The sequence below is a fragment of the Ammospiza nelsoni genome, chromosome 20 (assembly GCF_027579445.1).
Source record: "Ammospiza nelsoni isolate bAmmNel1 chromosome 20, bAmmNel1.pri, whole genome shotgun sequence".
Taxonomy (NCBI): Eukaryota; Metazoa; Chordata; class Aves; order Passeriformes; family Passerellidae; genus Ammospiza; species Ammospiza nelsoni.
In genome coordinates, this window is record NC_080652.1 from 7,166,002 (window position 1) to 7,189,883 (window position 23,882).

At 58.0% G+C, this 23,882-nt stretch overlaps 1 protein-coding gene across 1 annotated transcript; it reads left to right on the forward strand.

The window, feature by feature from the left end:
- The first annotated feature begins 1,644 nt into the window (after window positions 1–1,644).
- NCS1 (neuronal calcium sensor 1) lies at window positions 1,645–23,286 on the forward strand. The gene is made up of 8 exons (XM_059486179.1): window positions 1,645–1,964; window positions 14,896–14,920; window positions 16,807–16,945; window positions 17,434–17,512; window positions 17,625–17,713; window positions 17,993–18,070; window positions 18,539–18,655; window positions 19,288–23,286. Exons 1-7 carry the CDS (start codon window positions 1,901–1,903, stop codon window positions 18,635–18,637), a joined length of 573 nt encoding a protein of 190 aa, XP_059342162.1. The 5' UTR covers window positions 1,645–1,900; the 3' UTR covers window positions 18,638–18,655; window positions 19,288–23,286.
- Window positions 23,287–23,882: the final 596 nt, after the last annotated feature.

Consider the following 23,882-nt stretch of genomic DNA (forward strand, 5'->3'; position numbering starts at 1 on the left):
ACAGGATGGTTTTGCAGCAATCTGCTGAGGCCTGTTGGAGTTGTAGGCAGGCCTTTGTGCCTAAAAGCTATGCAAATGCTGGGAGCAACTGGGAGGGATGCTGGAGGGGAAACAGAACCTCACAGAGCTCTGGCTGCCACGTGCTGCCAGTCCCCTGTGCTCAGTGCCATCCCTCCAACTCATCCCCAGGCTGTGCTGCTGCTGGGACATGGTGATGGTGTTTTTGTCCTCTTCTGCCTTAATGAGCTCGTTTGTGTGAGGCTGGGTAATGGAGGATGAGGCATTTTAGAAACATCCACTTGGGGAATGTATCCCTGGAGAAGTGAGTGTCAGGCAACGTTTGGCTGGTTAAAAACAATAAAGGTGCAAAGAGCAGTGCTGTGTCAGCTGTGCTCCTCTGTGTCCTCTGCAAACAGCCCGTGTGTGTTGTGTTGGGCTCTCCACAGCCCCACGGACAGGTTTCGCTGTATCCAGGCACAGATCTCTTTGGCTGCTGCCACGGGAGTCCAGGCATGCTCAGGCAGCTCCAGCAGGGCCCTCATTGCAACACAGGCAGGAAGAAAAGTGTATTTATCGTGTGCATCAGCACAGCTAATGAGTGCACACAGGCACCGAGCTGTTGTGGAGGCACAAAGCCCTGCACGGGTTTGAGGTGGGGAAAAGCTGGGTGCTGCTGCTTTTAACACTTGCATGGTTTCCTGGCTGCACCACAAACCTGCTGTGGATTGAATCTGTGGGGCTTTTGAAGTGATTGAACTTCATCCCTCTATGTACACATTGCAGAGAATGAGCGAAGGCTCAGTGGAGCCCTGGTGTGAGAGAATGGTAGAATCACAGAAGGGTTTGGGTTGGAAGGGACCTTAAAGATCATTTAGTCCAACCCTCTTTCCAGGCAGGGAGACCTTCCACTAAACCAGACTGCTCAGAGCCCCATCCATCCTGGCCTTGAACACTTCCAGCTTCTTTGGGCAAGCTGTGCGAGGGCCTCACCACCCTCAGAGCGAAGAATTTCTTCCTGATAACTAATCTAAACCCTGCCCCCAGTCAGTGTGAAGCCATTCCTGCCTGTCCTGTCCCTTCATGACCTTGTCCAAAGTCCCTCTCCAGCTCTCCTGGAGCCCCTTTAGGCACAGGAAGGGGCTCTGAGGTATTCACCAGGCTGAACAAACCCAGCCCTCAGCCTGAACATCCTGAGCTGAAAGGGACCCACATGGACCCGACTCCTCCACGTGGGGAACAAACCCCTCTTCATCTGGGGAGCCCAGGGGTTGGAAAAAGCTTCTACAGCTGGAGGCGTTGATGTCCCCACCAAGGTCACCCCCAGACGCTGAGCTCAGCCTCACTCCAGGCTCTGTGTTCCCACCGCCATCACCCCCCGAGCAGGACCCCGATTCCCGACATTTCCCTCCGAGCGTTTCCCCGCTCGGGGGGGTCTGGAATCCCCCTCCCCCCGGGCTCCCTCCGCCTTTGGCAGCGGCGGGGCCGTGCGGAGCCCCCTCCCCATCGCCATCCCCATCGCCATCGCCATCGCCATCGCCATCCCCATGGCGCTCCCGCAGCGCGGGGCGGGGCGCGCCGCCCCCCCGCCCCTCCGCGCCCCCGCGCCCGCTCCGCGCCCGGCGGCGGAGGGCGGGGAGGGCGCGTGGAGCCGGGGACACGGACACGGACACGCACACGGACACGGACACGCACACGGACACGCACACGGACACGCACACGCAGCGCGGCCCCGCAGCGCGGCTCTGCGGCCAAACCCCGCCAACAAAGACCCCTCCGCCCCGCTCGCCGCCGCCCCCCCGGGATGTAGCCGGGCCGGGAGCCCCAGCGAGGCAGCGGCCCCGCCGCTCCGTGCCCCGCAGCGAGGCCGGGAGGCGGCGGGCTCACCGGCGCTGCCGCCACCATGGGCAAATCCAACAGCAAGTTGAAGCCTGAAGTTGTGGAAGAGCTGACCAGGAAAACGTACTGTGAGTGCCCGGGGGGCTGCCGGGGGGATGCCGGGGGTGCGGTGGGATCCGCGCTGTCCCCGGGCCGGTGCCGCGGCGAGCGGCGGCTCCTGCGGGGCCGCTCCCGGGGAGGGCGCAGGCTCGGCCGGGCTTTGTTGGAAGAATTCAGGGATTGGCCTGGGAGGAGGAAAAAACCCATAAGGCAGCAGAGACACGGAGAGGGGCAGCGAGCCAGGGGAACGCGCTGGTTTTTTACAAAAAACATCCTCCGTGGCCTATTTCTGAGCCTCCGGGAACGGCGGGGCCAGGGCCGCATCCTGCCCGCCCGGCGGAGCATCGCGCCCTCCATCCCGCCCCCGGCCCTGCTCCGAGCATCCTTCCCCGGGCCCCGGTACCCAGGCTGGGCCCGCCGCGGGGGTTGTGGTGCCCGCGCTGCCTCCCCGGAGCCCGGCAGCAGCTCCCGGAGCAGGGTGCCGAGCCTCTGGGCGCCTTCCAAAGTTTGGGTGCGTTACTTGGAGGGGTTCCCTTTGTTTTTGCGCTCTGAAGTGGAGAGAAGAGCCCGACACCGGCGAGTTCGATATTTATCTGAGTATCTCAGTATCGGTTTAATAACCTGATTTTCTGAACGAGTGGCTTTCCCGTCTGGACCTCCACCGTAATCTAATTAACGTGGCTGGTGCCTCAGCCATCCAGTTTTAGAAAAATCATTTTTTTTCCCTGAAGAATGCACAAAGGAAACAAAGGCTTTGGTGGCTCAAGTTTGCCTCCCCGCTTGCAGGTCGCAGATATTCCCCGAACGTGCAGCAGACCTGCGAGCTCTCCCCTCTGTCATTGCTGCAGTCCCACGGCAGCGCTTACCCAAAAAGGCAATAGATTAGGATGCAGCAAGTTCTCCCATATGGAGAAGAGGCAATTCTGGTGCATTGCACAACCCTACACGCGGGGTTGCTCTGTGCCTGGCACAGCAGAGGGCAGGTGCTGGGGGCACGTCCGCAGTGCCCAGCCGGGTGTGATGGGAGCAGAGGTTGGGGTACCCCGGCTGGGCTGCCTCAGAGTGCTGGGGGGAGGGAGCCGTGAGAAGGTGGCGGTGCCAGGTGGGCACAGCCCCCGCTGGAGCTGAGCTGGGTTTGCTGTCCTCACTGCAGCTGTCGCCCACGGCGGGAGCAGCCGCGCCGGGCCAGGTGCCGGCAGTGCTGTGCTGCAATCGCCGCGGGCTTTGCAGCCGCTGTGCCGAGCTGGTCTCACATGGAGGGGGATCTGGGAGCTGCCAGCCCCAGCACAGCCCTGCCTGCTGGGGATCTCCTGTGTGCTGGGCTTTCTGCACACCTGAGGTGGCTTCTCTGCCCAGGAAGGTGCCAGCACCAGTGGGGCTGACATGGGGCACACAGGCAGTGCTGCCCCACGCCTCACTTGCAGCCAAAGCCAGCCAAACACAGTGCTGGTGAAACCAACATCTTTGGGCACAGGGATGTCTGGCTGGATAAGGCCCGCAGGTCATTGCTTTTTTGAATCACTTCATTCCCAACTTTCTGCTCCTCTCTTTTGGGTGCCCTCCTTTTGCTACTGCATCCTTTCCAAGAAAGATTGTGGTCCTCTGATCCCTCCCTCAATGAGTTTCCGGTCTGTCTGGAGCTTTCCTGCCTGCTCTGGACCTCTCACTGCCTTTTTTAAAAGGTTCCTGTACCTGTGCAGGTGAGGCAGCAGCACCCAGCAGCACGTGGCCCTTTGCATGGCTGGAGTGTGGTGCAGCATCCCAACGTGCCCCAGCAGCATGTGGCTGGTGTGTGGTGCCTGTCAGGGAGAGCTGTCACTGATTCCAGGGCCTGTTTGTGGAGCTCTGCTCATTCCACCTCTCGTCTCTGGGATTAATTACTTTTGCTGTGCGCCTCTGCCCCTTCTCAGCAGCTGGCAAGGCAAGGCAAGCGTGCATTCCCTTGTCTGGTGAAGGCTTCACAGGGCCTTTGGTTTATCTTCAGACCATGGGAGATTGGAAAGATACCAATTTCCTTCTGTGTTTTGGGAAGCCAGGCAGAGGAGAGGCAGGTAGGAGGGCAGGGCTGTGCTGAGTACAGTGGGAGGAACTGATGCAGGCCCCTGTGCTGTGGCTGGTGGAACAGCTGGAGCAGGGGGCACACAAATCGTACACCCAAATCCATGGCCTGCTCAAGAATTTCTGGGGACCTGCTTGGAAAAGGTTTCTTTTCCACAGCATGTTGATCTTTAGGCACGTTTCTGGCAGACATGAGAGCATCCCTGGCCTGTGCTGCCTGTCCCGTGTCCTGCCACATTGCTGAGCAAGTGCTGTCTCTGCCCTGTATGTGGTGCTGTTCCTGCTGGTGCTCCAGCACATCTGGGCAGATGTCTCCAGCAGCCCAAGGTGATGGGAGCCTGCATTTGTGCCAGGGAGGTTCCTGTGGTGGTGTGAGCCGTGCCTGTGGTACGTGAGGGCTTCTCCCATGCTGGGATTTCCTTCCATTGCATCATTTTCTGCTTGTATGGATTTCCACACAAAACAAAGCAAATACCAAAAAGGCCCCTCTCAGTTCTGCAGGATCAAAGGGAAATGTCACCACCTCTCTCTGACCCACATAGCTTTTCTGCTAATTTATCTCATCCATGGCACACAGAGGACATCTGCTTCCCCTCAGTGCTCTTCAGTGCCTGGTGGCTTCTTGTGTCCCCTCTGAGCTCTCCATCTCCTATTTGTGGTGTTTCTCTGGCCTTGCCTCAGCTGCAGCAATACTGGGAAGAGAGGAGGTGGGAGCAGCCAGGAGAGGAGCAGGGGAAGGCTCAGGTGCCAGGGCAGCTGTGGAGAGGCAGGTTGAGCTGAGGATACTGCAGGGCAGCCATCAACGGCCTCTGTGAGCTGTGAGAAATGTTTTCCTGTGTGCAGGCCATGCTGGGAGCTGGACATGGAAAGGCAGGAGCCTGGAAACCTCATCCCTTGGCTCCCCTCCCCACTCTGCTCCTGACTTCCAGTGCTGGGGGCCAGATTTTAATGGCACTTGGACACCTCAAGGCGCAGAAGGGCATCTTTGGAGGGCTGGCTGCCCAAGGCCTGTTGGGTTGGACCCATCTCCGTGTGCCTTTCTGTGTCTCTGGGCACCTGAATGCCCAGGAGTACCTGGCAATGCCAAGCTCCACCGTCTGCCAGGGCTGTTTAACCCTCCTTGGAGACCAGGCTGGTGCCACACAGGAGCGTGCAGGAGAAGTCAATGTTGAGTGATAACAATACTGAATAATAAATTATGTAATTCTTTGTGCTTTCATAGATCCTTTCATTGAAAAGTGCTTGATAACAATTAATTTATTAATCCTCCTGATGCCTCTTTGGGGTAGCTCAGAGGTGCAGTTTGGTGGTGTGTCCCAGGAGGTCCTGAGACTTGCAGGAACCACCATCCTCCCTGGATCACACCCTCTTCCCATGGGGATTTAAACCTGAGCTTGGGCCAGGAGCTCATGGTTTAAGGCCACAATGGGATTTGGGATTGTGTTTAAGAGCTTTGTGGGGCCACAGTCAGAGGGTTCTGCTCAGCTGGAGATTTATGGAGGTCCTGAGGTGTGTGGCTGCAGCCTGAATGAAGTTGTGGGAACACAAAACATGTCCTGGGTGGAAAGGACTTGGTGTGGGGTGAGAAATACAGTTCTGAGTGTCCCTACTCACAGCAGCACTCCCAGGCCAGGAACCCTTAAAACCATGAAACAGTTTTAAAAACGTGCGCTTGTTTCAGAACAGCACCTTTTAGCTCTTCTTTCCCAGTCATTCTGGGGAAGACTGGCTCTCAGGGTTCCCTTTGCACAGCTGTTGGTGGTGTCCAGACCCAGCTCAGTGTTATTTTAGAGGCTGCAATAGCTGAGCAATCAGGCATGCTCAGAGCTGTGCTGGTGCAGCAGCGTGGCTCTGGGGTCAAGATGGTTGGGGATGCTGCTCCTGGTGCTCCTGAGGCCACAGTGGGGCTCAGGTGAAGGTGTGGGAGCCACATTGAGGGTGCCAAAATGACAGCCAGGCTGCAGAGTGGATGTGAGGAAGATGCTCTTTTCCCAAGAACCACATCCCACCCACTGTGATCTATTTTGTGGATTTTTCAACTCACTCCAGCATCATCATTTTCTGCTCTTTCACAATAAGCCACAAAATTGGCTCCATTGCTCGACAGTAATGCAGGGAATTAAAGGGCATTAGTTTAAGAGCAAACTATAAACATATTGATTTGTAGTTACAGGGGAATGTGGTGGCGGGTGGAATTCTCTGGGAAAGGAAAGGAAGTTCTACGATTGCAGCAGTTTTCAGCCAGGAAAATGGATTGGTTCCTTGCTGGCTGAGCCAGGCTGGGGCTTTGCTCCATCATGCCACCACAGTGCTGAGGAAATGAGCTGGCTGGGGCAGTGGGCAGGAGCAGAGGAGGGACCTTGGTACCTCCCCCACTGCTGCTGGTTTATTTTTAGCCTCCAAAGTGTTTGGCCCCAGGCTCTGGGTATCTCTGCCAGGTTGGTTTGTGTTGAAATCCCTCCTGTTGCTCACCCAGCAGAAAGCAGGGTGAGCTGGCCCGGTGGCTACAGACCCATTATCCCTCAGTGGTAAGGGATGGGTGAGATTGTCACTGTGTGTACCTTTTAACAGGGCTTGGAGTGACAGAAATGGCTTCAAACTGACAGAGAGCAGGGTTAGATGGGATATCAGAAAGAAATTTTTCCCTGTGAGGATGGTGAGGCCCTGGCACAGGTTGCCCAGAGAAGCTGTGCTGCCCCATCCCTGGAAGTTTTCAAGGCTGGGTTGGTTTGGGGCACTGGGGATGGGCAGGAGGTACCAGAGGGATGCCCAGGGGCTGGGGTTTGTTTTGGGGCCTGGTTGTGCTGCAGCCAGAGCTGTGAAGGGTTTGCTGTGGTGCAGGTTCACTGCAAGGTCGATGTGGACCTGCTGTGCTGGTGCTCTGGAGGCATCTCCAGCTCCTCCTCCAAGACAACCCCAACCTGCTCCCAGTGAATCCAACCCAGGGCATCCCACATGCCCATGGACTTGGGGCTCCATAGATGCAAACAAAACAAGTTTTGGGGTTTCAGCAGCAAGCTTTGAGGAGTGCCTGCAGTGTCTGGGAGGTTCTTGCAGTGCCAGGGTGGGCAGGGGGAGCCATGACCAACACCCTGAGGGTTTCTCTGCGGCAGAGCAGAGCAGCTGTCCCTGCTGGCCACGCTCACTGCTGCTGCTCCAGCATCACAAGAATCACATTTCATTTATCCCCTGACATGTTAATGGATCTGCTTAACCACTCTCCTGACCTTTGCTGCTGCCGCTATAATTAAGGTTGTGAAACAAGAGGCTCTGAAGGCATCAAAGGCAGCGGCTGCTCCAGGGAGGAGCCTCCGGGCGCGCTCACTCCGATATCGGGGTGACATTTGTGGGGTCCCTTTGTTCCTCCTTCCCCTCCTTGTTCTCCTGGATGTTCCAGGGAGCTGGGTGTCAAGGGAAGGCAGGGGTCACACCCTGGGCAGGCGTGGCCATGGGGGCTGAGCCCTGGGCATGGTCTGTGTGATTCCATCACCGTTCCTGCCATGGGCTCCCCAGCACAGGGCTCTCTCCCCACACCTCCTGCTGGAAGTAGGGCTGCCTCTGCTTCATCCACCTGTTTCTGCAGCATCTTCTGATCGATGGCTGGGCCTGGTGGAGCTGCTCTGGGTCTCTGTGCCACCCCTCAGTGCACAGTGATGCCTGTAAGAGACCAGGAGGGCAGCAGAGGTGGCCCTGCTTTGCCTTGAGCATCCTCCTGACCTTCCCAAGGCTCCAGGGAGTGATGGCTGAGCCAGAGGCACTTCCTACTGGTCTGGAGGGGAGTTTTCTCCTCTGCCCAGGGCAGGAATTGTTCCTTGGGTTGGGGATGGCACCTTGGAGTGCCAGAGCACACTGAGATCCCTGTGGCCAAGGGGTGGATTTAAGCAGGTGGCAGGACACAGCTACCTCTGCTCCATCCCTGCTCCAGCAGCACTGGGAACCCTCTGCCCCTCCAGGCACTGCTGCATTGGCTCGTGGGGAAGCTGGGATTCAATCCTGGGATAGACCTGCCCCAGGCACCAGCTCCTGCTGTGGGGCTGCTCCAGCCTGGTTCATCATTTCCAAATGAAGGCACTGTCTTTGCCCTTCCTCTGCTGCCTTTGCTTCAAAGAACAACTTCTGCTTTTTCCCTAAACCCAATTTCCAAAGCCTAATGTCAGGCCCTTAAATATTTAATAAAGTCTAAAAAGGATTTCAGCTGCAGATTGGCTTTCCTGTTGGTACCAGCCCCGGGGGAGATGAGAGCTGCTCATGGACCTGTTTATCCAGCCTGGGAGCAAGGCAGACCACTAATGGCAATGCTGGTGAGGAGGGTGCCAAACACCCTGGTGCTGCTGTGAGCATTGCTCTGTGTCCCAGAGTAACAAATGACACCAATAACTCTGTCAGGCTCGAGCTCAAATGTCCTGGAGGTGCTGGTGATGCCCGTGTGTGATGGGGAGAGAAAAGCTGGGATGGGAATGTCCCACTGTGACAGGCAGGCAGCCCTGGCTGTGTTGGGGGCTGCTCCCAAATCCCTTGGGCGCATTGCAGGGATGGGCTCCCACACAGGGACACTCTGGTGTGTGGGTCATGTCCCAGGAGCAGGGATGGGCACGGGGTGAGCTGGGGGAACAGAGGTTGGGACAAGCTGGGAGCGGAAGGAAATGACATCAGTCACATTCCAGCTGTTTGCACAGGGGTGACCCTGGTGCCTCAGTCGTGTTTTAGTGCCCCTGCCCCAGAGCTGTCCCTGTGTCCCGGGGAGCAGGAGCAAAGCCCAGCCAGGGGTGGGGTGGTGGCCCCAGAGCTGGCAGAGATCACAGGACTAGGACATCATTAAGGAGTTCAACCTGAATTTGAATGACACCACATCATCAGGACCAAACTACCCAAATTTCCAAAGTGCTGACATGTGGTGTATCCTAAAAGTTGCTGTCATAAAACAGGGACCTGAGTGAGCTGTGGGTGCCCCAGGATGGGCTGATGGACAGTGCCAGGGGAGGACTGAGCCCGTGGCAGCCTGCAGGAGTTCACCCCATCCTTCCACCACCATGCAGCTCCCGTGGGCACTGGGCTCTGTGCTGGAACTGGGGCCGTGCACTGGGAGATCCCTGTGCTAATGCTCAGCTGTCCCTGAGTGCTTCCCCCTGACTGCCCCAAACTGCACAGAGCCACCTGACAGCCCAGACTGCCAGGGGTGACCCCAGCCAGGCCTGGCATGCAGGGCACATTGCTCTATCTGCAGGGAGGTGCCCTAAACCAGGCAATTTTGGGGGCTGGATGAAATCCCCAGTGCTGCACTCACCTGCAACAGAGGCTGCCGTGCTCTTGGCTGAGGGTTCTGTAGGGACAAAGGCCAGGAATTGGGGATGATCCCCGAGGCTGGGATGTGTTTAGCTTAGCCCAGGTAACTCACTCTGCAGAGCCAGGGCCTGGCCCTGGCCTGTGCAAACCCACGGGACTCGCTGTGTCCCTGTTGGCAGTGTGAAATCTGCACTGAGTGCCTGCTGTACCGAGCTGTGGCCACTCTGAGGGACCAGAGGTGAGTTCTGCAGGGGCTGTTCAGAGCCTGATGCTGACTCTGTGACCCCAGGCTGGAGTGCAGCGGGGTGAGCACACACACACACACACACACACACACACACACACACACACAAAATGCTGAGCCGGGCAGGAGGGAGCGGGCACTCCTAATGGCTCAATATTAACATTGGGATGGTGTGAGAGTGTAGTTTGTATCAGATTGACGTTTAGAAAATTCTTAAATATGTTTTTGGCCGGGACGAGGGGCGGAGTGTGTTTGGCACGGACTGCAGGGTGTGCAGGGCCGCATGAGCACCCCGGGCTCGTCCGCATCGGCCCCGTTAATTCACGCATGGGCACCCGATTAACACACACATGAGCGCACAATTAATAATTTGCATACGAGCACCCAGCTGGGTTTATGCATGGCTGCCCAGCGAATTCCCGCTGGATTACACGCTGCTGCTCCGTGCATGAGCGCCCCGGCTGTTGATGCATGAGTGCCCAATTAATTGGCGCACGTGGCTGCAATTAGCTCATGCCTGAATGTCCAATTAATTTATGCATGAGCACCTGATGCATTCACACCTGAGTGCCCAATTAGTACGTGCACAAGTGTGCTATCTCCTAATTACACTAATTTACACATGAGTGCCCAATTAGCTCACGCAGGAGTGCCCAGCGAACGGACGTGTGACTGCTGAATTAATCCGTGCATGAGCGCTCTGTGAATTCATGAATGCCCAAAAATAAATGGATGCATGAGCCCCCAGCTGGTTCGTGCATGAGCGGCCCTTGCACTCTCGCTGCAGCACCCGGGCGGTTCATGCATGAGCACCCAATTAGTTCACCTAGAATTATGCATAATTTATGCACGAGTGCCCAATTAGCCCACGCATGATGTCCCGCTGTGTTTTTGCATGAGTGTCCCCTGGCTCAGGCATGGGTGCCCACTTGGTTCGTGCATAAATGCCCCATTCCTTCACGCCCGAGCACCCATTGTGGGTGTTTAATTCCCCCCGGCCTGGGCACTGCTCTGAGCACCCCTGGCTGGTTTAGGCAGCCCCAAACCCGATGGGAACCCCATTTTGGGGTGGGGTGCTGGCTCCCCCAGACTGGGATGCCCGAGGACACTGTGAAGGAGCCACAGGACATCCCTGGGGGAAATAAATGCCACAGGACTGACCCAGTGTGTGCTGCTGGCACAGCCCATGAGCTGGCATGGTTGCAGTGCCCTGTGGCACTGAGAGAAGCATTTTGTGCCTGGAAATAATTAACTGGTTTCCCTGATAAGGCTGCGGTGCCCCGCGGGATCAGAGGGGCAGCTGGGGCAAGGGGGAACCTGTGGGGGCTCAGGGGAGATTCCTCACTGCTGCTGTGTGGGGACGGTGCTTGCTGAGCCTCCGGGAAGCCAAACCTGCACCAGCACAGAGCCGTGCCCTGGTTCTGGTACGCGGGGCTGAGCTGGGTGTGCACAGCCCTGCTCAGGGCCAAACCCCTGCCCTGCACACAGGGGAAGGGATGTCGGCACAAAACAAGGCCTTGCACACAGGGGAAGGGATGTCGGCACAAAACAAGGCCTTGCACACAGGGGAAGGGATGTCGGCACAAAACAAGCCGCTGAAGGGCTGAAGCATCACATCCCTCCATCGCATCCCGCCGTGACCGGGGGTTCCTGAACCATTTGGATCCAGGTTCTACCGCCCCGCGGTCCAGCGAGCTCCCTGCGGCAGGGCAGGGATGAGGATTTGCAGTCCCGGGTCCCTCCTCTCCTCTCCTCTCTGCCTGGAGAACACAAATTAACCGGCTTGAGCACTGATTAACCAGAGCTGGTTCTTGCTGCAGTGGCAGCTGGCTGGTGGGAGGAGAGGGGGCCCGCGGAGGGCGGGTGGTGACGGAGCTGTCACTCCTCGCCTGTGCCACTGGCATTGATGGAGAGGTGGGGGAGAGGCCCGGGGGGGAGAACCAGGTACCGGCAGCTGCGGAGAGGGGGCTGCGGCTGCTCCGAGGCTCTGCCCTGTGTGAGAGAGACGCCGAAACCTTCCTCACTGAGGTGGGATAGGAAAGGAATAGACCAGCGGAGAGAGAGGGGCCTTGGATGGGGTTTGGCAATATGGGGCAGCTCCTGAGCCGCTCTGGGTGCCTGTCCCTGTCCCTGTCCCCGCTCCTGCCCTGAGTGTCCCATGTTCTCCCGTTCTTTGCGGGGCTGAGCGCTCGGGCCGGCGCCTGCGGGGCTGCGCTGGGGGCTCCGTGCTCGGCGATGCCTCTGCCAGCGCTGCGGTTCAAAACAAACGATAACGCTGCCTTTATTAGCGCCTTTCATCCCCGAGCAGCCCGGGGCACGCTGCTCCTAACGAGCTGCTGCGGGCACCATTTATAGCCCGGCCCTGGCTCGGGTGGGACCCGGCCATGCTCCGGTGAGGGGCTCTGGGGGGCTGCTGTGGGTCACCCCCTTGCTCTGGGGGGCTGCTGTGGGTCACCCCCTTGCTCTGGGGGGCTGCTGTGGGTCACCCCCTTGCTCTGGGGGGCTGCTGTGGGTCACCCCCTTGCTCTGGGGGGCTGCTGTGGGTCATCCCCTTGCTCTGGGGGGCTGCTGGGGGTCACCCCCTTGTTCTCGGGGGCTGCTGTGGGTCACCCCCTTGTTCTGGGGGATGCTGTGGGTCATCCCCTTGTTCTGGGGGGCTGTGTGGGCCATCCCCTCCTCTGGGGGGATGCTGTGGGTCACCCCCTTGCTCTGGAGGGCTGCTGTGGGTCATCCCCTTGCTCTGAGGGGCTGCTGTGGGCCATCCCCTTGCTCTGGAGGATCGGGGCACGCCTGGCCGAGGTTTATATGGCTGCAAATTGATGTGTGTGGGCTCAGCACCGCGCCGTGATCGATGCTGCGGGAGGGAAATGCAGCACAGGGAGTGCCTGTGAGCCCGGCTGGGCAATGCAGGACAGAGGGACAGCCCTGTCCCCAGCCTCGGGACAGCCACACACTCAGTAGCGTGTCCCCAAGGCTTCTGTGGCTGCAAGTCGGGTATTAGCATTCCTAATCGGCGCCACTGGAGTGTGACCCCAGCAGGGCTGGGAGGTGGCAGCCGGGGAGACATCACCTGTCCTGGATCATAACAGCAGGTGCAGGGAGGCAGGGACCGCTCAGCCACTGCATCAGGGCTGGCGTGGTTCCTCTGGGAACACTCTGCCCCTGGTCAGACGGGAGGTTTGGTGGCCGTGGAGGGGCGAACCCCGAGGTGGGTGTTTTTCCAAGGCCTGGGAGATGAGGCCACGCTCCCACCCCAGGACAAACCCCACGGATTCCCCACACCCAGAGCTGGAGGAGAGGCACCGGTTCCAGCGTGCTGGAGGAGGGATGGGCTCCGTGTGGCTCCATGCCAGGATGCACATTAGCAATTCCCTCCTCGGGAGCCCCGTGCTGATTCCCAGCCTGGCACCTGAGCGGTTCCCCCGTCGGAAAAGCCTCTCCTGGGAGCTTCACACATCTCCTGCAGCACGGCACGAGGGGAGCTGGCTCCGGCCCTCCCTCCCGAGCTGGCATTACCAGCATTTCTCCCGAACTAAAAAAAGCACAAATTTCTTAATTGTTTCCTGCTGGAGTTGAAAGGCAGCTCCCGGGCCCAGAATAGCTCGGTGGGGGAAAAGCAGCCGAACAAGAGAGAGCAGGAGGCAATTTGCCTGGAGGGGCTGAGCCGAGCTCTGAGGCTGCTGCTGCGCTGCATTTTGCCTGCCCCGAGGGCTCACCCTCATCCTCCTCCTTCCACCTGCCCTCCTTGGTGCCTGTGGGTGCCTGGGCCTGCAGAGCTGGTGCCTGGGGCATCCCCTGGGCATCCTTAGGGTGGAGGTCATGGTATCTCAATGCAGGTGAGGGCAGGGAGGTGTGCTCCTCTTGGAGATGTCACTCAGCATCTCTCTTGGAAGGACGCTTCTGTGCAACCTTTTATTGGTTTTTGGGAGGGGGAAATCCCTTGGAACTGCTGTGATTGATGTTTTAGCCCACCCCAGCCCGGCTGCTGGATGCAGTGTGTCCTTCCTGCCTCCCTCCTGCCAAGAGACTGCTGTGTGCCCAAACCAAACAGCCTCCAAATCCCTGCTGTGGCACTGCCAAAGCCCTCCATGTCCTTCATCCCAGATGATGAGCATCCCTGTGCCTGTGTCCCCTGTCCTGGGGAGCTGCTGTCTGACACCCCATGGTGCTACAGAGGGTGCTGCTTTGGCTGAACCCCAGGGAAAATGGGGAATTGAAGGATCTGCCCCTCCAGCGACCCCAGTGCTGGGCTGGAGGGACGCTCCAATGCGTGGGGACAGCCTTGGGCACAGAAATTCCTGCTGACAGGGATGCAGGAGCCAGAATCCAGCTGGTGATGGGGTGGGGGCTGTTGTGTGCCCTCCTCCTGCCCCAGCCCTCACCTCTGAGCTCTGCACCTTCCGCCAGGCGCGTCACAAATCTTCCCGATGGAAAATTGCTTGCTTTATTTTTCTTGCCATCCAAGGTAATTGGCATCTGTTGGTGTGTCCTCGGTCTCTATTTTTATCGGCCGTTTGCACATTGACATCTCCACTCGCCTCATTATCCCCGCGCCTTTCAGACCCGCGGCTCTTTTATCGCTATTTAGATGCAAAGGAAATGACAAAAGAGGCCGTTCCCCCCTGTGCCCACCTGCTGGCACCTGTGGGGAGGCTCAGGCACAGCTCCTGCACTGGGACACGCGGTGACAAGTGCCAGCCCTGCCCAGCATCCCTCAGAGCCTTCCCTCTGCTGAGGGCATCGTTCATCTCAGCAGCTGCCCCGTGGTGGGGACTCTTGGGGTTGCCAGTGCTGTGTGTTTGCTAGTTTGTTGTATTTTGGGGGTTTTTCCAGAGCCCAGTGTGCTGGGATGGGTTTGAGGATGTTTATCCAGGGACTGCTGGTACCTGGGGGATGCCAACCCTGCGCCCACCTCCAGTGTGCCAGTGCCAGGCAAGTCCCTTCCCTGAGCTGCCTCCAGGCAGATGTTTTTGGGGATGTTTTGGCTCTGGGAAGATGAAGCAGCAGGGCCAGATCCTCCCCAGGCATGATCAGCTTGTCCCCTTCATGTTCCTTCATGGCTCTGCACCCCCTGGGTACAACACAGGGAGATTCCCTGGTTTTGGGTGTCCCCAGCACCTGCAGCCCCGGCCCCATGCACCGCCTGGGCTGGCCCAGGCTGTGCCTCAAAAGCATTTTCTGCCACATGGGGAAAGCTTGGCAGCTCATGGAGCAAGTGAGCCCTGGGGCATCCCCCAGGGAATTCATGGCTGGGAGCCCCAGTGCATTCCCCAGGGAATTCACTGATGGCAGTGCAGAGCGCTGCAAAAGCTGGCACTGCAAAAGCACTGAATTTCTGTCTCTTTTTTTCTCTTTTCTCCTGTTTTCTCTTGCAGTCACAGAGAAGGAGGTGCAGCAGTGGTGAGTGCCCGCCGTGGGGGTGAGCTGGGGCACGGGGCTGTGGGCAGGGGACAGGAGCTGGTGGCACTCAGCCACCCCACTGCAGGGCAGGGTGGGACATGCAGGAGGTGTGGGCAGGTGCACCTGTGTTGGGGTGCAGGTGCTGCATCACAGAGGGGAGAGCAGAAAACAGAGGGGTTTTCCTGGTTTTTCTGTGCAAGGGCTGGGTTCTAGTGGCTCTTCCCTCCCCCTGTGAGCAGCCAAAGCGTGTGGGGACATGGGGACTGTCCAGCTGGTGACTGGTGCAGGAGGCTGCTGCTGTCCCTTTGGCAGCAGAGGCTCTCAGGGTAGGATTCACAGTTTCTCTCACTCCATCCCCTCCGCCCCACCGAACACAGCGCCCTAGAAAAGCCACTGCTTCCCTTTCATCTCCCTGTCCCACCAGTCAAGGTTTGCTTTCTTTATCTGTCTCTGCTCCTTCCCCCCCGCGATGAGTCATAGCTGCAGCAGATGAAGAAGATGTCACCGGCGCTTCTTCGCTTTCCCACCTCGCCACCCCCTTCCCCTCCTCCTCCAGCCCTTGTCCCGCTGCAGCGGGCGCCTGACAGATCTGGGCGAGGGCTTGCATAACATCCCCGTACCCCACGTGGTGCCCATGTGGTGCCACATGCTCCCTCCGTGCCCCCTGCACGGTGCCCACACCCACGGAGCCACCGAGCCCCTTCCCTCCGGCCCAGCTGTGCTTTCCAGCCCTGTCCAGCCTGGAGCTGGCACCGAGGGCTTTTGGGTGGTAAAGCATTGATGGGTTTTGGGAGTGACCTGGGCTGTGCCACCTGAGGACACAGGAACCTCGCTGAGTGCTCCAGCTCCTCTGAGCAGCTTTCATTTGGGGTGGTGCAAAAATTGTCACAGAATATCCTGAGTTGGAAGGGACTCACAAGCATCAGCATAAATCCAACTCCTGGTTCTGCACATGCCAAGAATCCCATGTCCCTGTGACTATTGTCCAAACACTTCTTGACCTCTGGCATGCTTGGTGTCATCACCACTTCCCTGGGGAGCCTCTTCCAGTGCCCAGCCACCCTCACAGACCTCAGTGGTCGCTGTGCCATTGTTTTTTACCAGGGCACAGCTGCAGCGTGGCATCACTGCCAGACCTGGCTGGGCAGTGGGTCCCTGTCACCTCCCATGTCCCAGTGTTCAACACAAGCCTGGTTGTGGCCCCTGTGGGCTGGCAGCAGGTTGGAGCAGTGCAGTGGGCATCACTCGGTGTCACTGGTGCCACTCACTGCTTGTGTCATCACTTGGTGTCACTGGTGCCACTCACTGCCTGTCCCCTCTGCCACCCTCACTGTGGTGCCCACAGGGACCTCATCCACAGGGCTGGGGTGCTGTGGGTGGGTGATGGGAGTGATGGTGTTCACAGGGGTCAGAGGATGAGGGAAGAGATGAGGATCTGACTCCATGTTTCAGAAGGCTGATTTATTATTTTATGGTATATATTATATTAAAACTATACCAAAAGAATAGAAGAAAGGATTTCATCAGAAGGCTAGCTAAGAATAGAAAATGAATGATAACAAAGGCTTGTGACTGAGACAGTCTGGACATCTGGATTGTGATTGGCCATTAATTAGAAACAACCACATGAGACCAATCACAGATGCACCTGTTGCATTCCACAGCAGCAGATAACCATTGTTTACATTTTGTTCCTGAGGCCTCCCAGCTTCTCAGGAGAAAAAATCCTAAAGAAAGGATTTTCCAGAAGATATCCTGGCTACAGATGGGAGTGACACAGGGAGCACCTGGGGACCTCCCCAGCTCCAGCCCACTGCAGCACTGGGGAGAGCCTCCCAAATCAGTGGGGAGCCCTCCTGGGCCCATGCTGTGCCCTCCCTCCCCAGGTACAAGGGCTTTATCAAGGACTGTCCCAGCGGGCAGCTCGACGCCGCCGGCTTCCAGAAGATCTACAAGCAGTTCTTCCCCTTCGGAGACCCAACCAAATTCGCCACCTTTGTTTTCAATGTCTTCGATGAGAACAAAGTAAGTCTGGGATCCAGAGCTGGGTCCAGAGCGGTCAGGGCTGGGCTCACGGTGGTGGTGGGTTGGGTTTGGGATGTGTCTGCCTGGCACTGAAAGAGCAGAATATTCCAGTGCTTCCCGGAGTGTGAAATTGCAGTGGTGCAGCTGGAGTGACCCCCTGTGCTTATTTTAGTTGGGGAGAATCATGTGGGGAAGGGCAGTGAGGTGGCAAAGCAAGAAAGGAGAAGTGGTGTTCTGGTGCCCTGACAAAAGCCCATTCCTGTGGTACCCCCTGCATTCCAGAGCTGCTCCTGCTGGGATGTTCTGGGTACCAGCAGCTGGATCACAGTGCTGGGGATAAACGTGCATCACTCCTCGCTCCCTGCTGCCTTTTGGGATGTGCCCCCCGAGGGCACCATGCACAGGGAGGGAGGACTGCACCATGGGCAGGCAGGATTTTGCTGGGCAGGAGTGGCCTCAGCAGCCTGACCCCTCCTTTCCTCGCCCAGGATGGGAGGATCGAGTTCTCAGAGTTCATCCAGGCGCTGTCGGTCACCTCCCGGGGCACGCTGGACGAGAAGCTGAGGTGTAAGTGCTGCCCAGGGGCCGCTGCTGGGCTCAGCCCCACAGGGTGCTGGGTGTGTGTCCATGTCCAGGGTGGGGCCTCAGTCCCAGCCCCTTGGGCTGCTCTGTCTCACAGGGGCGTTCAAGCTGTACGACCTGGACAACGATGGATACATCACGAGGAACGAGATGCTGGACATTGTGGATGCCATTTATCAGATGGTGGTAAGAGGGGCAAGCAGGGCGTGCTGGGCTGGAGCTCGGCTCTGTGGGAATGCTGAAACACCCCCAGTTCCTTCTTTGGCCTCTTTTGGTGGGGGTTGTGACCATCGTGGCCATCATGGCCAGGGCAGTGTCTGGATCTGGTCCTGAGGGTGGTTCTGGTGCCAGTGTTGTCCCCTTGCACCCTGTCCTGATGTGTGTGGGGGGACAATCCTCACCTGGGGACACCCTCCAGGCAGGGCACACGTGGCTGTGTGACCTGGCCCTGTCCTGCTGCTGCAGGGGAACACAGTGGAGCTTCCTGAGGAGGAGAACACACCAGAGAAGAGGGTGGATCGGATTTTTGCCATGATGGACAAGGTGAGGATGCTTGAGGGTTTTTCCCCTGTGCCCAAGGGGTTTAGGAGGTGCTGTGGGTGCCTTTGCTGCATCTTGACTCCTGCAGGTGCCTTCTTGTCCTACCAACACAATATCCCAGCTGCTGCCAAGGTCACTGTGGGATACTCAAATCCTTCTGGGATCCCTGTGTCCATTCCAGGGTCACTGTGGGATGCCCACATCCCTCTGGGATCCCTTTATCCATTTCTGGATCACTGTAGGATACCCACATCCCTCTGGGTGCCTGTACCCACTTCAGGGTCACTGTGGGATACCCACATCCCTCTGGGATCCCATTTCAGGCTCTCCAGGGTGGCATTGTCCCCTCCATGGGTGACTCAGTGGGGAAACCGAGGCTGAGGCAGCGGGGTGGGGAGGGCGCATGGGCTGGTGTGGCCGTGCCGGGTGCTCAGCTGGGTGCAGCAGTGCAGTGACAGGAGTGTTTTGCAGAATGCAGACGGGAAGCTGACGCTGCAGGAGTTTCAGGAGGGCTCCAAGGCCGACCCCTCCATCGTGCAGGCGCTCTCCCTCTACGATGGGCTCGTATAGTCCCGGGGCCGAGCGGAGGTGAGTGAGTGCAGCCCCAAATCCCCCATGCCCACCTCCCCCAGAACAGGCAGCTGATTCTCCTCTGCTGGAGCAACAAAACCTGGATATCCCCCCAAATGCAGCCAGGGGGAATGCTGCCCCCATTCTGATGGGTTTCTCCCAGTATCACAGATCCCCCTGAGACCTGATCCCACGGAGATGGAAAGGTTTGCCTGCAGCACAGCTCGTGCCCTCAGCAGCAGATGTGGCTGCACAGGAGGCAGGGAGGCAGCTGGTGTGCTGGGGGCATGGGGACACTCCAGAGACAGATTATATTAAATGGTTTATTTATCTTTTATCTTATTATATTATGCCCTGGAGCTGGTTTGGCACGGCAGTGCCAGGGACACTGGTTCACAGCATCATACAGGTGCTGGGCTGAGCATCCCATGGTCCTTTCTGTGTTCTGTGGAGCTGTGCAGAGTCCCTTGCAGTGTTTTTGGTCATCACAGTCCAGGAGTGTGCTGGGGGTGGGATGCTTTTAACCCCACTGGAGTTTTGTGATTTTCAATATCTGTTCTGTTTCCTGAGATGGTGCTGCCCTGAGATGCCCACAGGGATTTCTGGCCGTGCTTCTCACCCCGTTTCCCTTCTCCCCGCCTCTCCTGCAGATGCCTGGGGGAAGATGCTCTCCGTGCCATCCGACCACCGCCGTGCGAAGCTTGCCTGTCCCTCCCGGCCTCCCTTTCTGTCCTGCGAGCAAGGAGTGCCCTCAAAGCGCGAGCTCAGCCCTCTCCGCGCTCCGAACCAGCCGCTGCCATCGCCAAACTCCGCTTTTCCCGAGCGCTCCCCGCGCCAGGGCCGGGTCTGGGCGGCAGCGCGGAGCTCGGGGAGCGCTGGGGCATCGCCGCGGGCAGAGCCCCCTCGAGCCCCTCTGCTCCCTTTGCCCACATCTCCGGGTGGCACCGCGGATGCGCCGGCGGGGAGGAGCCCCAAGGTACCGGGGAGGCACCGACGGCCATTGGGGACAGAGTCCTGGCGTCACCCGCGACGCCGCTGGCAGCCCGGCTCGGCTCACTAGGGATATATATTATATTATTATTTTATTTTTTCTGTGAGACAGTATTGTGCTTTTTTTTGGTTTGGTTTTGTTTTGTTTTGTTGGTTTTTTTGTTTTTTTTTTTTTTTCCCCCCTTCCGGTGGAAAAAAAGTGAGGCTTTTTTTTATATGCCTATCTCGACGATCGATATCCTTATTTATTTGTTGTAAATGTTGCTGCTGTGTTTTGTCTCTCGTGTGTGTGTGTGTGTCCACCCACCCAGGTGAGGATTTGTAAGGTTTACATGCTCGTACACTATTGCGGGGACCCGGGAGCCTGCAATAACAATGAAGCCAAAAATCTGCCTTCCCCCTCTCCTCCCACCCCTCACATCCCGAGCTCCGTGGGCTGGCTGCTGTTTGGAGGGGATGCTGTAGCTTCTTTTCCTCTCCCTGTTCCCCCGTTCCCTGCATTTTCCTGTTCACCCTCTGGGGGCTCAGTGAGGGCTCACTCAGCCCAAACTCTGAGCAGACCAAGCTTCATCCCTCAGCTGGGCAGGGTGAGGAAACTGCTGGGCACCAGAACATCCCTGTTTCCTTCATTCCCTTCATTTTCTCACTGCATGAAAAAGTATTAATGGAGCCCAGAGCTGGGTTTTGCTTTCAGGCAGATTCCTTTGCTGTGTTCTGCTTTGCAATGGTGGGAAGGTGTTTGGTGGTGGCTGTGACCCACCCTGTGTGCCCGAAGGGCAGCTTTGCTCTGTCTGGCTGGGACAGGGTGACAGGGGAGTGCCAGGCTGGGCTGAGCACAGCTCAGGGTGTCTCCTTTCCCCACCACTCCCATAGGACGTGGGAGGATTTGCTGTGACCCCAAATGGAGCTGCTCGTGTCCACCTTGGAGGAGGCAAAGGGCTGGGAATTTACACCTGGGGACACTGAGCTGCAGCCTCAGGCCTGCAAGGCCCCTCCAAACTCCATCAGCACCCAGCTCCCCTCTGGGATGTGCCCCCAGCTCAGCCCACACCGTGGGGCACAGTTGGCATCTCTGCTGGAGAAAAGGAGAGCTGTGAAAAAAAGGAGATTTGTGAAAAGGGGAGCTGTGCATTCCCTCAGGAGCAGAGTGCAAGAAGCCTCTGGGGCCCCTGAAGCCACCCTGGGGCCTCACCCTCCCATCTCTGGCCCAGCTGATGGCAGCAGCATCTTCCCACCCAGCTGTGTCCCAGCTGCTGTGGCTGAGCCCAGACACAGGACTGTCCCCTGGCAGGGGCAGGTGACATCTGCCTGTGGGGGACAGTGTGACAGTGTCTCACCATGCAGGAGACAAGGTGGTGCCCCAGCATTTCCTGAGTCCTCCTGGCATGGCAGGGACAGATGTCCCAGCCAAGGGGTGCTGGTTCTTCACCGAGCAGCCCCACTCCCCAGCTTTGGGATTTTGTGCTTGTGGAACTTCTTGATGCCCATAAAAACCACCTTTCCCATCCCCACAGAGACTGACCTCACATCCGCGTGCAATATTTCTGCCTCTGCTGCAGTTCCTGCCCTGAGGATGCCCCTGTTTCACTGTGGGGGTGCTTCTGGAGGGGGTCCCTCACTCACTCCCATGGAAACCTCCTTCTCCTTGTTGCTCTGTGGCCAAAATGCAACTCTCTGGGGTAGGTTTTTGCAGTGCCTGCAACTTGTTGAATGCTCATCTGCCAGACTGGTCCCCTCCTGGTGCCAATCAATGTTCCCAATGAATGTGACACTGCTGTAATCACCTCTGCTGATGAATGATGGCCCCTGCCACGTTTGACAGAGTTCCCAGGCAAAGGCAAACCTCATTCACTCTGACACTGTTCCCCTGGAAATCTTTTAATTTTTGGAGGACTGTCATGGGTTGAGCTCCATCAGTGCCCACAGATGTGTCCCCAGGGATCAGCCCTGCCAGGGCTCCTGGCACACTGCATTTTGCCCCAGTGTTCCCCCTTGGCTGTGGATTTGGGACCCTGGCTTGGATGCTCTTTGTCCCACTTTTGGGGAGCACTGAGGGCCCCCAATTCCTCCTGACCACCATCAGGATCTGCAGTGTCTTGGTATCACTGAGAATAAGGCTTGGAGCATCTCGTGCTTGGAAATGTCAGCCTTAACCTCCTCGTGCCTCAGTTTCCCCTCAGTGGAGCGGCTGGGGTGAGCCCTCCCCTCTGAAAGCAGTGTGGGGTCTGTGCTGGGTATGGCTCAGGGCTGTGGGCACGGGGCTTGGCAGGACCCACCGGGCACTGCAGGACAGCAGGAACAGTGCAGGGAACGCTGGGTTTGTCAGTGGGTCTATAATCCCAGCCTTGTCTCACACCTGCTCACGATGGAACAGGCAGCAAGCCCTGGTTTGTCTCTGTTTGTGCTCGGGTTCCTGGTGCCTGTCCCAAACAGAGCCCTGGCCATGGGAAGGGGGCCCACAGCACAGCCAGGCAGAGGTGAGGCTCCAGCCCTGGTCACTGTGGCATGTGCCCCCTCTCATTTGTCCCTGTCAGTGTTGCCCCATTAAATGCCATGTCTGTACTTTCTTTTCACTTTTCTGTCTGTGTGCTGACTGTTGCTGCTTTGTGTCCGTCTTTCCTTGAGCTCTGGGGCTGGGCTGGGCTGAGCTGTTTCCCCCAGGAGCAAGAACGTGGGAGGGGGCTCTGGGGGCAGATTCCCCCCCATGCCCTCTCCTCACAGCACAAACCAGGACCCAGGAGAGAGAGAGAGAAGGGAAGGGTTTTTCCCTTAATTTAATTAATGCAATTTATAACGAGACCAGGCTGGTCCCAGGAGCGCTCTCCACTGGGTTGGTGCAGGGGGGTGTTTGCTCATGGGGGACCCCAGCCCCTGTTTGTGCCAGGTGCCAGCTGCATCTCACCCTCCATCAGAGGAGCCTGTTGATTCTTCCTGTGCCATCAGGACACCCCATTCCTGTGGGATGGGAGGATCCCAGCCCAGGTCACTGCTCCTCACTGGGATGCAGGGATGCAGCTCCCAGAGGGTGGAATTGTCCTGGGGTCTTGGGATCTGGCTTTGAGCCCCTCTTGGAGTAGGGCCAGGCATGGTGTGGGGGCAGTGAAATCACTGGCAGAGCTGCCCCCTTGCCATGTATTTAGGGCTGGAGGTCATTTGGGTGGGCTCACTGTCCCCATCCAGGGGGGAGATTTAGTGAGAGCATCTTTCACCTGTCCTCCCCAAGGGCATTGGAGGGGAGGGTCTGGCTGGGACAGAAATAAGGGCTGAGGGCAAAGCAGGGAGCTGATGGCTCCAGCCTCAGTGCACAGTTCTGGGGTCTCAGTTCCACATTTCAGCCCTGCCCATTCCAGCAGCGCTGCAGCAAAACCATCCTTCCCTTCTCTCTCTGCTCCCCTGGCCACCAGCCCTGGGCTGGGTGCCCTGTGCCAAGGGGTGAGCCCTGCCCCGGGGGTGGCTGAGCCCTGGGCTGGGAAGCAGCAGCTCCAGCAAAGAGCCTTGTTTGTGGAGATGAAGCCTGTGTGTGTCTCGGCTTGCATGCCCCGCTGCCTTGTCTTGAGATGAATTCAAGAGCAAACCAAGCAAATGAAACAGTTTAATAACAGAACAAAACAAAACCCAGGAACTTTGTGACAGTGGAAATAAAAGCTTAATGACAGTAATGAAGTGGCAGTGGTTTGTGATGTGCTGTGGGATATGGGGGGGATCATGGGGGTCCCCAAAGATGCCCTGGCACCTGGTGGGGCTGGGGGCTGCCCTGGCACCTGGTGGGGCTGGGGGTGCCACTGTCCTGTGTCCCAAGCCCAGGGCAGTGACGGCACCAGCACAGGTGTAAATAGGGATGCCCTGGGCTCTGTGGGCAGGCACTGTGCCCACACTGTGATGAGCTGCCAGGAATCAGCTCCAGGCATCCCATACAGGGCTTTTCCCACCTCCTTTTACCCAGACACAGCTTTCCCTGCTGGGTCCCATCCTCACACAGTGCCTGCACCCCTTTTTCTTTGTGCAATGAAGACACAGCCATGGGCTCCGTCCCTGTCCCCTCTGAGTCCCCTCACTGATGCAGCAGGCTGGGAGCCATTGGGTCACTGTTGGCACACGGTGCCTGCAGAGGAATCTTGATACAAATATTCCACAATCGTGTCCCAGTGCCTGGCGGTGCCCCTTGGCAGCCCCCTGCTCCTGGCAGGGCTCTCAGGGGGCTCACAGCCTCTCACGTGCAGCCTTGGCCGTTCTGCTGTGCCAGCTCTCCTGGAAA